Source organism: Peromyscus leucopus, chromosome 13 (assembly GCF_004664715.2).
Source record: "Peromyscus leucopus breed LL Stock chromosome 13, UCI_PerLeu_2.1, whole genome shotgun sequence".
NCBI lineage: Eukaryota > Metazoa > Chordata > Mammalia > Rodentia > Cricetidae > Peromyscus > Peromyscus leucopus.
In genome coordinates, this window is record NC_051074.1 from 38313777 (window position 1) to 38327923 (window position 14147).

The 14147-nt window shown below is 47.8% G+C and overlaps 1 protein-coding gene across 1 annotated transcript in view; it reads right to left on the reverse strand.

Moving 5' to 3' along the window:
• The window catches only part of LOC114709315 (ciliogenesis associated TTC17 interacting protein), a 7739-nt gene extending 2049 nt beyond the window's left edge, over window positions 1-5690 (reverse strand). The window contains exons 1-7 of the mRNA XM_028893094.2: window positions 5630-5690; window positions 5319-5444; window positions 4867-5064; window positions 4556-4611; window positions 2801-2887; window positions 2435-2602; window positions 745-869 (exon numbers count right to left, since the gene is read on the reverse strand). Of these exons, the coding sequence (XP_028748927.1) occupies window positions 745-869; window positions 2435-2602; window positions 2801-2887; window positions 4556-4611; window positions 4867-5064; window positions 5319-5444; window positions 5630-5654 (785 nt within the window). The 5' untranslated portion in view covers window positions 5655-5690. The remainder of the gene's footprint in view (window positions 1-744; window positions 870-2434; window positions 2603-2800; window positions 2888-4555; window positions 4612-4866; window positions 5065-5318; window positions 5445-5629) is intronic.
• Between the last annotated feature and the right edge of the window lie 8457 nt (window positions 5691-14147).

Genomic DNA, 14147 nt, shown 5'->3' on the forward strand with positions numbered 1-14147 from the left:
CCACCTTCCCAGATGAGCCACCCCTTAACTTGGGCCTGCCTTTTTTGGAGGAGGTCTTACTACTGCAGATGGCCCTCAGACTTAGGACCATCCTCCTGTCTCAGCCTCGCAAGTGCTGGGATGGCAGGCGTGCGCAGCTGTTCCAGGCTCATCTCGTGGTGTTTTGTCATGGCAGCCGAGGTAAGACGCTACAGTGTCCCCACGAGAGCTGCCTTGAACCCCCCTCTTTACTCTGCTTCCTCTCTTCATCTGTGTGGCTCTTGGGTCCTGTCCCAGATAACGGCAAGCATCAGGCCTTGCCTTAAAAAATAATGCACACGCCGGGCGGTGGTGGCCCACGCCTTTAATCCCAGCACTCGGGAGGCAGAGGCAGGTGGATCTCTGTGAGTTCGAGGCCAGCCTGGTCTACAGATCGAGATCCAGGACAGGCACCAAAACTATACAGAGAAACCCTGTCTCAAAAAAACAAATAAAAAAATGCACATCTATATCCTAGCACCTAGGGTGCTAAGGCAAGAGGACTGTGAATTTGAGGCTAGCCTGGGCTCACTTTTTTTTTTTTAAGCAGATGAAATGCCAAAGCAAAGGTACATCCAGATCTCCACGACAATGTTTCCTGGCAGTATCTTGGGGACAATGGTGACCCCTGTGCCCCATCCCACCCTATGAATGATCTTTCTTCGTGGTCAGAGCACCAGACTTTACATGACACTGTCACCTCGGTCCTTCCCGCCAGCGGCTCACCCGTCCGAGAGCAGGTAGAATTGGCAGGAGAAAGGGATGCCCTCTTCAGAGTGGACGGTCTGCTCCACAATGAACATTTCAGCCTGCTGGTGGCCCACTTGGATTGTCTGGAAGCCCAGGGATTGCTGAAGGCAGCCAAAGTGGGGGACAGGGTGAGGCAGCTGCTCGCCACAGGGGTGCCCCCGTCTCCTCAAGCCCTTTCCTGCTCACCAGGTTCATTCTGGCTCACCAGTGGTTAGTGATCCTTCACAGTCCAGTTCCTCATGTGCCACAAAGTTTGAGTTACATCCTCAAGAGAATCTGGGGGTTCTTCACAGCCGGCTCCAGCCACCCCCTGCCACCCCCTTCCCAAGCTATCTCAGTGGAGGAGTGTTGCTTAGCTGGCACATTTTGTTACAGGGCACGAGACTCAGTGTGGGGAGGGGGAGGTTGTACACCAGGTGGACAGCGCTTCCTAAAGCTTTAGAAAACGCTGAGCTGGACGGACATCTCTAATCCCAGCATTTGGGAGGCAGAGGCAGGCAGGAGTTCAAAGGCAGCCTCGTCTACAAAGTGAGTTACAGGACAGCCAGGGCTACACAGAGAAACCCTGTCTCAGAAAACCAAAACAAGGAAGGAAAGAATGAACACACACTGAGTGACTACTGTCTCTACCTACACAAACCTGCATGTACATTGCGTAGTGCACACCCACACATATACACGGAAAGTCAGGTGGGGAGGTGCACACACACACACACACACACACACACACACACACACACGCACATATACACGGAAAGTCAGTTGGGGAGGTGCACACACACCCACACCCACACACATATACACGGAAAGTCAGGTGTGGAGGTGCACACACACACAACACATAACACGGAAAGTCAGTGTGGAGGTGCACACACACACACACACATATACACGGAAAGTCAGGTGTGGAGGTGCACACACACACACACACATATACATGGAAAGTCAGGTGGGGAGGTGCGCACACACACACACACCCACACACATATACATGGAAAGTCAGGTGTGGAGGTGCACACACACACACACCCACACACATATACACAGAAAGTCAGGTGGGAAGGTGCGCACACCCACACACCACACACACACACACATGGTGTGAAAGTACACGCATGCAATTGAAATCCCAGGCATTTGGGAGGTTGAGGTAGGAGTATTGAGAATCTAAGGCCAGTCTGGGCTACAAAAAGACAAAAAGCAGAAACAACAAACAAACAAAAATTTAAAAAGTTGGGAAAAAATAAAGGTGTCTCTTTGGACTGAGGTGTAGTCTTCACCTCTCCAGTTCAGGGACTATAAGTGTGCACCACATGCATGGATTTGGGTCCTCCTGTTTGCGTCACCGAGCTGCCTCTCCAGCCTTAGAGGACGTGGGTTTAAAAGGCAGACTTCCATTATATTTCCCTCTTCTGTATTGAAGCTCACGCAAAGACAGTTGTTTCCCACCTTCCCGTTCCCCACTAACTCCACCCGGTCCACCCTCAAACCTCCTTCTGTCAGGTTCAGTTCTCTCTTGCCGCTGCCCTGGCTCTTACTGCGTCCCATCCTCATGACTGAGTGCCCACCCACCTTGGTAGCCACTCCCTCCTCCACATCTGTCTTTCCCACCTCCGTGGTCTTCATGACCCTTCTGGTTTGGCCCCGGGCCGAGAGAGATGCTCACATAGGTACAATGGCAGAGTTTGCCCTCCGAGTCCAAGGCCAGGAAGCGAGCGCCGCTGGGGACCGACTGCCGCCAAGCCATCACCCTCAGAAGCACCAGGTTGGCCGTATTGGAAACAAAGCCGTTCAGTGCTTGACAGGGGAAGACAGAGACTCCAGTCTTCGTTTCCTGTTTGGGGAAGGAAACCTGAGTCCGAGACCTGGAGCTCAGAAGAGGCAGTGGCGGGTGTTGGGTTCAAGCCGGGTGTTGGGTGTGTGGTTCATCTCCAGGCCCTTGGCCTGGGCACCCGGCCTCACACAAGCTTGTCCCTCCCTGCTGTGGTTCCAAGGATGTGGAAGGTGGTTCCCACGTGGCTTTTGCTCTTACCTCACCCTCCTTGACACTTCTGGTCACAACCAGCTGGTCATCCTGCTTCAGAATGCTCATCTTCCGTTCCATGGGGAGGATGGGAAACTAAAGGCCAGAGCACATGGGAGAATCGAGTGCTCACCCTTGAGGAGCTGGTGCCCACCCTGACTTCCTTTGTGCTTGTTTGTATTTTGATTTCTTGAAACAAAGTCATTCGGAGTAGCCTGGAACTCCCTACGTAGCCCAGGATAGCCTGGTACTTGCAGCAATTCTCCTGCCTCAGCCTCCCAAGCACTGGCAACTATAGTCTTATTTATTTATTTATTTATTTATTTGTTTATTCATTCATTTATTCATTTACTCATTTATTATTTATTTATTTATTTATTTATTTTCTGAGACAGGGTTTCTCTGTGTAGCCCTGGCTGTCCTGGAACTCACTCTGTAGATCAGGCTAGCCTCGAACTCACAGAGATCTGCCTGGCTCTGCCTCCTGGAATTCTGGGATCAAAGCCATGCACCTCCACCACCCAGCTTCAGTGGTATTCTTTATAAAAGACAAAATAGAAGTGTAAAGACTTGGATCTAAAATAAAAAAATGATAGTCAGGGCCAGCAAGATGTCCCAGTGGGTAGAATATTTTCTACAGAAGCCTGACAACCTGAGCTGGAGTCTGGATCCTACAGTCTCTGATGGAAGGAGAGAACCAACGCCCAAACTTTGTCCTCTGACTGATTTCCACATTTGTGTTCTCCCCCCAAATAACAACAATTTAAAGGTGACAAACAGCTGGCCATGGTGATGCACTCCTATAATCATAGCACTTGAGAGACAGAGGCAGGGGGATTAAGCTGGAGCCCAACCTTGTCTACATAGTCCCTGTCATGATAAAACAAAAAGATAAAAATAAGAGACAATCAGATGAACAAAAAGTCTCATAGCCTGGTGTAGTGGTCCAGCACTTGGAAGGAGAAAGTGGGGGGATCAGGGTTCAAAGTCATCCTCAGTGACAGGTCAAACTTGAGGTCAGTCAGTCTCAAAAACAAGAAGGGCGGGCTGGGTGGTGGTAGCGCACGCCTTTAATCCCAGCACTCGGGAGGCAAAGGCAGGTGGATCTCTCAGTTCAAGGCCAGCTTGGTCTACAGATTGAGATCTAGGGCAGCCAAGGCCACACAAAGAAACTCAAAAAACAAAAAACAAAAGGAAGGAAAGAAGGATGGAAGGAGGAGAAAAGAAGGAGGAGGAGGAGAAGGAGAAGAAGCAGCCCTTCCAGGTATGATGGAGGTCAGGAATAGGGCCATACTATGTAGCAGGAAAGCAAACAGGGGTACACCTCCGAACAGAACACAGGCTTGAAGCTGGGAACAGATTCTCTGAGAAGGCTGCTAGGCCCAAGTCATCTCCCATGTTTAGCGAGGTCATGGCCCCATAGAGGAAGTTATTGACGGGCTGCGTGAGGGGTATAGAGACAGAAGACTTAAAGGTTAAGTGGTGACAGCCCCCAGGGACTAGCCAGGCTCTGGGAAAGGCCGAGTCACATGGCCCTGGGAAATGGGCAGGCTTTCAGGCCTGAGCAAGCCCGTGGGCTGGGCTTCATTTGTGACTCCATAGAACATGACCAGCAGTACTGGAGGTGACTGGTCATCGAGCTGTGTGTGATAGGTTGATGGTAGACAGCAGGGTGTGGTATTCTCCTGGGGTCCCTCGCACCCGTGAAGGGTCTGTGTTCTTGCTTACCCAGAGGCAAGGCTAGGGGAGGCTGGGAGTAAGTACCTTGATGAATTCCTGGTTGTGTTGCTCCATTAGCTCCAGTTTATTGGTTAGGTAGCCTGGGGTATAGGGAGGCAAGTGCTGTTGTCACAGGAGACAGGAGTCTGGGATGGACCCTTAGGGAAGGGGCTGGCCCAGGCTGGTGCAATGTGGCCATGGGAGAATGACAGGGTGGTCGTCACTGCCCGTGTCCTCCCCTCTACCCCATGCCTTGCCCTAGTCCCCAGGTAAGTCAAGGGCTGCAGGTCACATGGACTGGAGTGGGGCCCTTGGAGGGAAGATGTGGTACGGGGCAGCTGGCAGCGGGACTCTACCTAAGAGGGAGCTTCCACACAGCGATTTATCTATGTAGCCTCGGCTGGAGGCGTGGACCATCACACAGTGGGTCAGGATGCCCTGGTCATCTCTGTACTTCCCTCTCTGCACATCGATGGTCAGCTCTCCCTGAGGTACCCCTGTATCTGAGACGACGGCCAGTGTCTCGGGGAAGAACAACAGCATCTCCTCCACCCCTGTGTGGTGAGAGAAGCCCTCTTCAGGCCCATCCTCCAGACCCTCAGCACCCACACCCCCCTCTGTTGCGTCTCCTTCCCGGTCATCAGCTGGTAGCAAATAGGTATCTATCAGATCTTTTCTGAATCTCAAGAGAATCAAGCGGGGCGGGGGGACGGACGGACAGACGACACAGGACCGGTCTAGGCATCCTCTCTTCCTTTCTCCCCAGACTCACACCCCTTCCCATGCCCAACCCCACCCTCTGGCTCACGGAAGGAGTTAAGAAAGTTGATGGCTTCATCATTGGCCTCTGGGAGTGGCTGTTGCTCATGCGTGGGCGGCGGCGGCGGCGGCGGCGGCGGTGGCCGGCTTACTTGCTGGTCTTTGACTTTGGAGCCTACAAGAAGAAGGAGAAGCTAAGATGTCAGACCCTTAGCTGGGGAGAAGGGCAGGGCAGGCAGGGGCACCTTAGTCCGATCCCTGTCCCCAGGAGCTGAATGTACTAAGACCGCGCTCAGGTAAGATGGTAAGGGAGAAATAGCCCTTCTCCTCCTATCCACAGATCAGCAGCCCATTTCCCACCTGAGGGGGAAACTTTGGAAGACATGCTGATTGGGATCAGTCAGTCTGCGGCTAGTTGTCTCCATGGCAACCAGAAGCTAGGTACTGCCCCTTAAAGGGCTATCAGCATCCTTTCCTGAGCCTAGATTTGTGAAGGCATTGGGGCTTAGCCCAAGCTCTAGAGGTTGTCCAGCAGAGGGAGCCTGTGACATTCTTAAGAGGCAAGGGGAAACCGGTTATTACAACTTTCGTGGAAGTAACAGGCTAATGGCCTGGAGAGACAGCTCAGCTGCTGAGAGCACTGACTACTTTTCCAGAGGACCGGGGTTTGATCCCAAGCATCCAGATGATGGCTGACAACTGTCTCCAGTTCTGTGGGATCCAACTCCCTCTTCTGGTCTCTGTGGGCACCAGATGCATACGTGGTGCAGGTCCATCCATCTAGCAAAACACCTAAATACATAAAATATAACAAGAAGAAGTAGTGGATTCATGCCTGTAATCTCAGCACTCCTGACTCTGGGAAAGGACCATCAGGAGTTTAAAGCCAGACCTAAGTCGGGCGGTGGTAGCGCACGCCTTTAATCCTAGCACTCGGGAGGCAGAGGCAGGTGGATCTTTGTGAGTTCGAGGACAGCCTGGTCTACAGAGCAAGCTCCAGGAAAGGGGCAAAGCTACACAGAGAAACCCTGTCTCGACCCCCCCCCCCAAAAAAAAAAGCCAGACCTAGGCTCACACACAGAATCCATTTCAAGGTTGTATGACTATCTTTGTGAGCTATAGCCCTAATATGGATAGTCTCCAACCTCCGATGGCTCAACCTCCTTTCATTCATCGCCTTTGTGATGGTGGGAAAGCCATGTACATTCAGTAGAAACTTATTTCTAGTTCCTGGGCCCACCGGATGATGTTCATCTTTCCCACAAGCAGCAACTTTCAGCCATCCAGGCGGAGTAGCCTGTACTCTGCAGAGGACTGTGCGGCTGACTCATAGCTTGCTCCGTTTCACCTTACTATACCGTCATCTCGTGGCAAGTTCTCGGAGATCTAACCTTCACAAGCAGAGGCGCATTCCTACGTGTAGGCATAATGATGATGGCACTGAGAGGCACAGCAACTCATTGGCTGGTTGGGCTTTTGTTGTTGTTGTTGTTTGGGGACAGGGTCTCTCTGTATATATAACCCTTGCTGTCCTGGAACTCACTATGTAGAACAGGCTGGTCTCAAACACTCAGAAATCCACAAGGCTCCTGAGTGCTGGGACTAAAGGCATGTGCCACCACACTGAGCTTTTCTTTCTTTTTTTTTTTTTTGAGACAGGGTGTCTCTGTGTAGTTTTGGAGCCCTGTCTTGGATCTCGCTCTGTAGACCAGGCTGGCCTCGAACTCACAAAGATCCGCCTGCCTCTGCCTCCCATGTGCTGGGATTAAAGGCATGCGCCACCACCTCCCGGCTAGATAAGTTCTTACTATGTAGCTCAGGCTGGCCTAGAGCTTGTCATTATCATGCCTCTACCTTCCAAGTTTGGGGATTACAAGTGTGCACTACCATGCTTGGCTGACATGCTTTATTACCTCAACTTTGTGGCTAAGAAAACTAAGGCATGGGGAGCCTCAGGGGCTTCCAAACATTGCATAGCTAATCCTTGACAGAGCTAAGGCAGGACCAGAGGCAGTCAGACCTGAGTCTACGCATTCAGACAGCAACTGGGTAGGATGGGGTACATGACTGTGATTCCAGCACTTGGGAGTTCCAGGCAAGAGAATCAGAAATTCTGCTACCTATTGAGTTTGAGGCCATATTGGGTTGGATGAGACTCTGTCTCATAAAATGAAAATAAATCCAGGCAAGTAGTGGCACACACCTGTGGTGATATATTGTATAACCTAATAAACTTGCCTGAGGATCAGAGGACAGAGCCAGCCACTAGATTAGACATAGAGGTCAGGTAGTGGTGGCACACACCTTTAATCCCAGCACTTGAGATCTTATGCCTTTGCTTGGGAAGCACACAGGCCTTTAATCCCAGGAAGTAATATGGCCAGGCAGAGAAAGGTATATAAGGTGTGAGGAAACAGAAACTCACTCTCTTTAGGCTGAGGATTTTGTAGAGGAAAGAACTAGTGGCTGGCTGCTCTGTTTCTCTGATCTTTCAGCTTTCACCCTGATATCCAGCTTTGGGTTTTTATTATAAGACCATTTAAGATTCAAATAACATACGCCTTTAATCTCAGCACTTGGGAGGCAAAGGCAGGCAGATCTCTGAGTCTGATCTACAGAGTGAGTTCTAGGATAGCCAGGACTACACAGAGAGACCCTGTCTTGAAAACAAAATAAAAAAATAAAAATAAAAAAAAAAAAAAAAAAAAAAAAAAAAAAAAATTTTTTTTTTTTTTTTTTTTTTTTTTTTTTTATATAAATTTCCTAACACAAAAAAAATTAAGAAAAAAAAGAAAGAAAGAAAGAGAGAAAAATTTATTACATTTCTTGTATTTATTTGTGTATGGGGGTGCATGACATTGCATGTATCTGGTGATCAGAAGATAACTTCTGGGAGCCAGTTTTTTTTTTTTTTTTTTTTTTTTTTTTTTTTTTTTTTTTTTTTTTTTTTTTTTATATTATATACTTTTTATTAAAAAAAAAAAAAAAAAAAAAAAAAAAAAAAAAAAAAAAAAAAAAAAAAAAAAAAAAAAAAAAAAAAAAAAAAAAAAAAAAAATATATATATATAATGGATCTAACTTCTTATTATTTCATTTTCTTTATTAAAAAAAGAAATAATAAATACTAAAAAGCTACTCATTATCATCTATGTGAGCTGATTCTGATCAGTTTGGGATCTATACTTTGCTCATTATATTGTTTTACATTATGCAACACTTCTTTCTGGGGGGACTACTCCTACTGATCTACATGATCCATCCTCGGGGGGGGGGGGGGGGGGGGGGGGGGGGGGGGGGGGGGGGGGGGGGGGGCCCATCTATATTAAAAAAAAAAAAAATATATATAAAAAAAAAAAAAAAAAAAAATTTCACTCACTCTACAACCACCACAGTCCACCCTCCTCCTCCACCCCAGCCTCCCCCAACATTCCCCACATCCCCCAAATCAAGGTCTCCCATGGGGAGTCAGCAGAGCCCAGCACACTGAGCCTAGGCAGGTCCAAGCCCCTCCCCGCCGCACCAAGGCTGCGCAAGGTGCCACACCACAGGCACCGGGCTCTGGCAGCCAGTTCTTTCCTTGTATCATGTGAGTTCTGGGCAATCAGACTCAGATTGTCAGGCTAGGGGCCAAGTGCCTTTACTAAAAGATCCATCTTGCTGGCCATTTTTAAAATTACATTTTTAGCTAGGCATGGTGGTACACATCTTTAGACCCAGTATTCAGGGGGCAGAGGCAGGTAGAACTCTGTGATCATGTAATACAATTCTATAGTATTTGTCCTTTTTTTTAAATGTAAAAACATTTTATGTACAACTGCAGGAGAAATAATACTCAGATAGCCTGAACATAAAAACAGATTATAATTTAAAAGTCCAGGGTTATTTTAAACAGTAAAATATTTTCTCCTTAGAAAATAGTATAAATGATGATATTTCCCAATAAACCCTTTTAAGCCAAATGATAGCTGAAAAAAATATAGATTAATATAGATAGATAGATAGATAGATAGATAGATAGATAGATATTGATTAGATTTTGGGATATAGAAGAAACCTATTTTCATCTGTTCAGGGAGGTATGTTTTACTTAAGTTGTGTAAGTGAGATTCCTATTCATCCCCTTCACTGTTTGATTTACGGCAGACATTTTTCTATAGGCTAATCCATAACCTAAAAAGATTTTAGCCTCCCCTCCCGAAAGTATGGCCAGCATATCCTTTCATCAGCTTGATACAGTATAAATTCTTATCCTAATAGTAAAATGTTTCACTAAAGCTTGCTCAGTGATTGGGCAAAACCAAAACTTATTATAAGCCATAGTCATCCTAGGGTCCCCCCAGCTAGGTAGCCTCCCTGGATCTGTGGGTTGCAGTCTGATTGTCCTTTGCTTTATATCTAGTACCCACTTATGAGTGAGTACATACCATGTTTGTCCTTCTGAGCCGAGACTACCTCTTTAAAAAATATTTGTAGTGAGTAGCAGTTTGAGCCATGCCCTGAAGCACCGTCCCTAACAGAGGCAGTTGTAGCTGTTACAGCTGCCTATGACCTTGAGGTACCTGTCCCTAGAGTGTGGCCACCAGAGACCCTTAAAACCTGGATGCATGTAGGCCCTCTCTTGGCTACCTTGTGGTTTTGGATACTGAGATCTTGGACCAAGCTGTTCAGCATGTTACATAGCTCAGCTTTCCTGGACCCTATGATAAATCTCCTGTGATTGTGAGTTACCCCCAAATATATTGCTTTGATCATTAAATAGACTCCATGGATTAATCCTGTTAAAATTTTTTTAATTTAAAATTAAAAAAGCAAGCCATATTGCTTTGATAATATGAATTTATGTAAAGTTAGACAAAAAAAATCCTCCTTTTTGGTCTCACCAATATACTCCAATTTCTTTTTAAAGTTAGGATGTCATGTGTCTTAGGTTGGACCACAATGCCTCATGTAGTTGTGGATCATGTGGAATTTCAGTGCTCAGAGCAAGCTTCTTCAAAAGGAACATGGACTCCAACCTGCAAGGGGCTCCAGAGTCCTTGCTGTTTGTGTTTGTTTGTTTGTTTGAGACACGGTCTCACTATAAAGCCCTGACTGGCATGGAACATGTTATGTAGACAAGTCTGGACTCAAACTCACAGAGATCCCCCTGCCTCTGCCTCCCAAGTGCTGGGATTACAGGCCTGTGCCACCACAACTGGCCAAAGCTCTTGTTTTGAACACTTTGCTGTAGTGCCCAATGGACTGGCCCTGTGCTTGTTACAATATTGGTCGAAGGAGATATTGTTCCTTGGCTCAATGACACTGTGCATCTCGTGGAGTTCTAACCAGTCTAAAACCCAGTGACAGTCACCTGTCTCGGGTTGCATGCAGTCAATCGGAGGCAGAACTTATCTTTGCATCCAGATCAACCCAACTTCAAATCCCCTCTCTCATTTGACCTGAACTTGGCATGTATGGACCTTCAGGATCAGGTTCCCATCCAGTTTGTTTTTCCTTCCTTCTTTCTTTTTTTTCTTTAGAAACAGGTTCCCTTGTATGGATCTGGCTGGCCTGGAATTCATTATGTAATCCAGGCTGGCCATAGGCATCCACCTGCCTCTTCCTTTCCAGTGCCAGAATTGAAGGTATGCTCGGCCATGCCGGGCCTTCCACTGGATTTCAGTGGTTTTGCTCTGTGAGCAAGGCTTCAGAAATCAAGATGGTCCCAGCCCCCCACCCCACTCACACACTCACATATGCACACACACACACACACACACACACACAACACACACACACAAACACACACACACACACGGCTTCCACATTCATTTCTGCAATGTGGGAAAAGAAATGAACAAAAACGTACCATTCACTGGTTACTTTTGAAACTGTGTGTTATTCAAACACCTTTGGGGGTCAGTCCATGTGTTCGACTCTATTTCTCTCCAAAGAGCCCCAGAAATCTGAGGCAGCCCCTTTCAAAGCGCCTGCAAGTACCTTTCCCTTCCAATGCTCCTCAACAGCCTCTTGCGGGAGCTGATGGAAGCTTATGCTTAGGTTGTAGGGCATTGATTGCTTCTAGTAGGGTCAGTCACTGCTGTTTGGGACTCCCCGCCCCCAGTTCCATGTGATAATGATGGGAGTGATAGAGCCCATCCTTGGTCTTATGACCCAAGATGGACCAATAGAACGTCATTCCTGGAACTAAAGGAGAGTCTGCTAGGCTTGATGAACTGGTAGCCTGTGAGACTGAAATTTCTAGAGACCATCTGTGTCCTTCAAGGAGAAAGACAGGTAAGGGCAGAAAGGAATACAGAGGAAAGCAGAGATGAACGAAGATCCTCTTATTTATTTATTTTTGTTTGTGGTTTTAAGAAAAGAGTCTTGGTTTGCTTCTTTTTTTTTCTTTTTTTTTTTTTTGTTTTGTTTTGTTTTTTGTTTTTTGAGACAGCTTGGCGCCTCTCCTGGAACTCACTTGGTAGCCCAGGCTGGCCTCGAACTCACAGAGATCCGCCTGGCTCTGCCTCCCGAATGCTGGGATTAAAGGCGTGCGCCACCACCGCCCGGCTTGGTTTGCTTCTTGTTGCTGGTTGAGACAGAGTAGGCCAGAGACACCTCCATGTACCCCAAGTGAGCCTCCAATTCACCATGTGGCCCAGGCTGGCTTTGGACTCCTGACTCCTCTGCCTCTGTCTTCTAAGTGCTGGGATTATTGGTGTGTGCCACCACCTTGGTACTGCTGTTATGAGACAGGGTCTCAGGATGTAGTCTAGTCTGGCCTCAAACCTGTAATCCTCCTGCATCTGACCCCTAATGAAGATACTCTGAATTCCTGGCTCTGCCCGTGCCTAAAATCGTCATGATGTGACTTGGAGTATCTCAATTTCAGGTTGCCTTCCCAAGCCATGGAGATGCCGTTCCTCTTTTAGTCTCTTATAGAAAATAAGACAGGGAAATTACTCGCCCAAGACATTGCCAAGCAGAACAGAGTGGGGACTGATCCCCAGGGGTCTAAGGCTGATGTCACCCACTGTCCGATGAACAGAAAACTCATGGTATGATTGTCCGGGAAGCACCAGAGGCAGATGTACATGCTCGCCTATCATTCAAAGTGGATAGTCAGGTAGGAGGATCCCCAAAGCCCATGGAAATGCTTCCCCAGCCCAAGAACTATCAATGAAAGCTCCTTCCGTTGAGAATGCCCAGAGTGACTGTGAAGGCGGACCTGGGCCTCATCCACTTAGGACAGCAGTGAGCCAAACCCATCCAGAGCTAGTCTGCATGAGGAAGGCAAGAACCGTGGCCCACCCCATGCCTAAGACGGAGGCTAACCTCTGCCAGGGAGGGAAAACCATTCTTGCCTGGCTTGGTATGGCATTGTGCCAACGTGCGATGCTCTTCAACCATACAAGGCCACCTACAGGAGTATTACCACAGCTGGGGTCACTTCACCTCATGTTTTCCTTTTTTTTTTTGGAGCTGAGAATCGAACCCAGGGCCTTGCGCTTGCTAGGAAAGCGTTCTACCACTGAGCTAAGTCCCCAACCCTCATGTTTTCCTATTTTAAGAAATATCTTGAGAAATCCTGTCTCGAGAAAAACAAAATAGTGCTTGCTTGGGCTGGAGAGATGGCTCAGTGGTTAAGAGCACTAGCTGCTCTTCCAGAAGACCAGGGTTCAATTCCCAGCAACCCCACGGCAGCTGAAAGCAGTCTGTAACTACAGTTCCAGGGGATCTGATGCTGTCACACAGACATACATACAGCCAAAACACCAATGCACATAGAATAAAAATAAACAGATTGCTGGGCGGTGGTGGCGCACGCCTTTAGTCCCAGCACTGGGGAGGCAGAGGCAGGCGGATCTCTGTGAGTTTGAGGCCAGCCTGGTCTACAGAGTAGATTCCAGGGCAGGCTCCAAAGTTACACAGAGAAACCCTGTCATGAAAAACCAAAAACAAACAACCAAACAAACAAAAACCCCAAAACCAAAAACCAAACCAAAACAAAAAAACAACATCCCCACTGTGGGAGCCCATTCTCGGGTTCCTCGTGGCTTTACCCAGCAGTTCCGCATAGAGGATGATCAGGACCACGGGCCTGAGTGCAGGTGTCTGAGATGGTCTGCACTTGCTGTGCTGGGGGAGGAGGTCTTTTGCTCCACCCCTTGGCGTCTCTATAAAAACCCTGGGCCAGAGACAGTCGGGGCGTTGGAAAAGGTTCCAAGTCCCCTCGAGGCTATCCTTTATTTTCTGTTTATCTCCGCAATAAATCCTTCTATCTAATATTTCCTGCTGCTCACACTCAAGAAAACTCTGGGGACCTGTGGGGTTGGTGGGTAAACGCCCCGCACCCCCCCAAACAAATCACTTAAAAATGTTTCTTAAAAAGAAATACCTTTAATTACCTTCATGAACTAAAAACCAGCCTTGCTTACTAAAAACAAGTATCCACAAAAAGATAAATTCAATGAGATAAAGCAAGACCAGAACAGGACTCCAGCTTTGTTTGGTTGTTTGAAACAAGGTTTCTCTGTTTAACACCCCTGGATGTCCTGGAACTCACTATGTAGCTCACTATGTAGACCAGGTGGCCTCGAACTCACAGAGATCCGCCTGCCTCTGCCTCCTGAGTGCTGGGATTAAAGGCATCTGCCACCACATCCTGCTTTAGCTCTTTCGTTTTTTAATAGATGCAGGTGGACCTCTGAGTTTGAGGTCAGCCTGGTCTACAGAGCCAGTTCCAGGACAGCCAGGGCTACACGGACCCTATCTTGAAAAACCAAAATAAAGAAAAAGAGAGAAGCTGTAGCCAAGGCTGTGCTCCCGAAGCGCTCTTCACTGCTGGACTGTGGCTAGTGGCGTCCTGTGTGTCTCAAGCTGAGGGAAAGACCGGCGT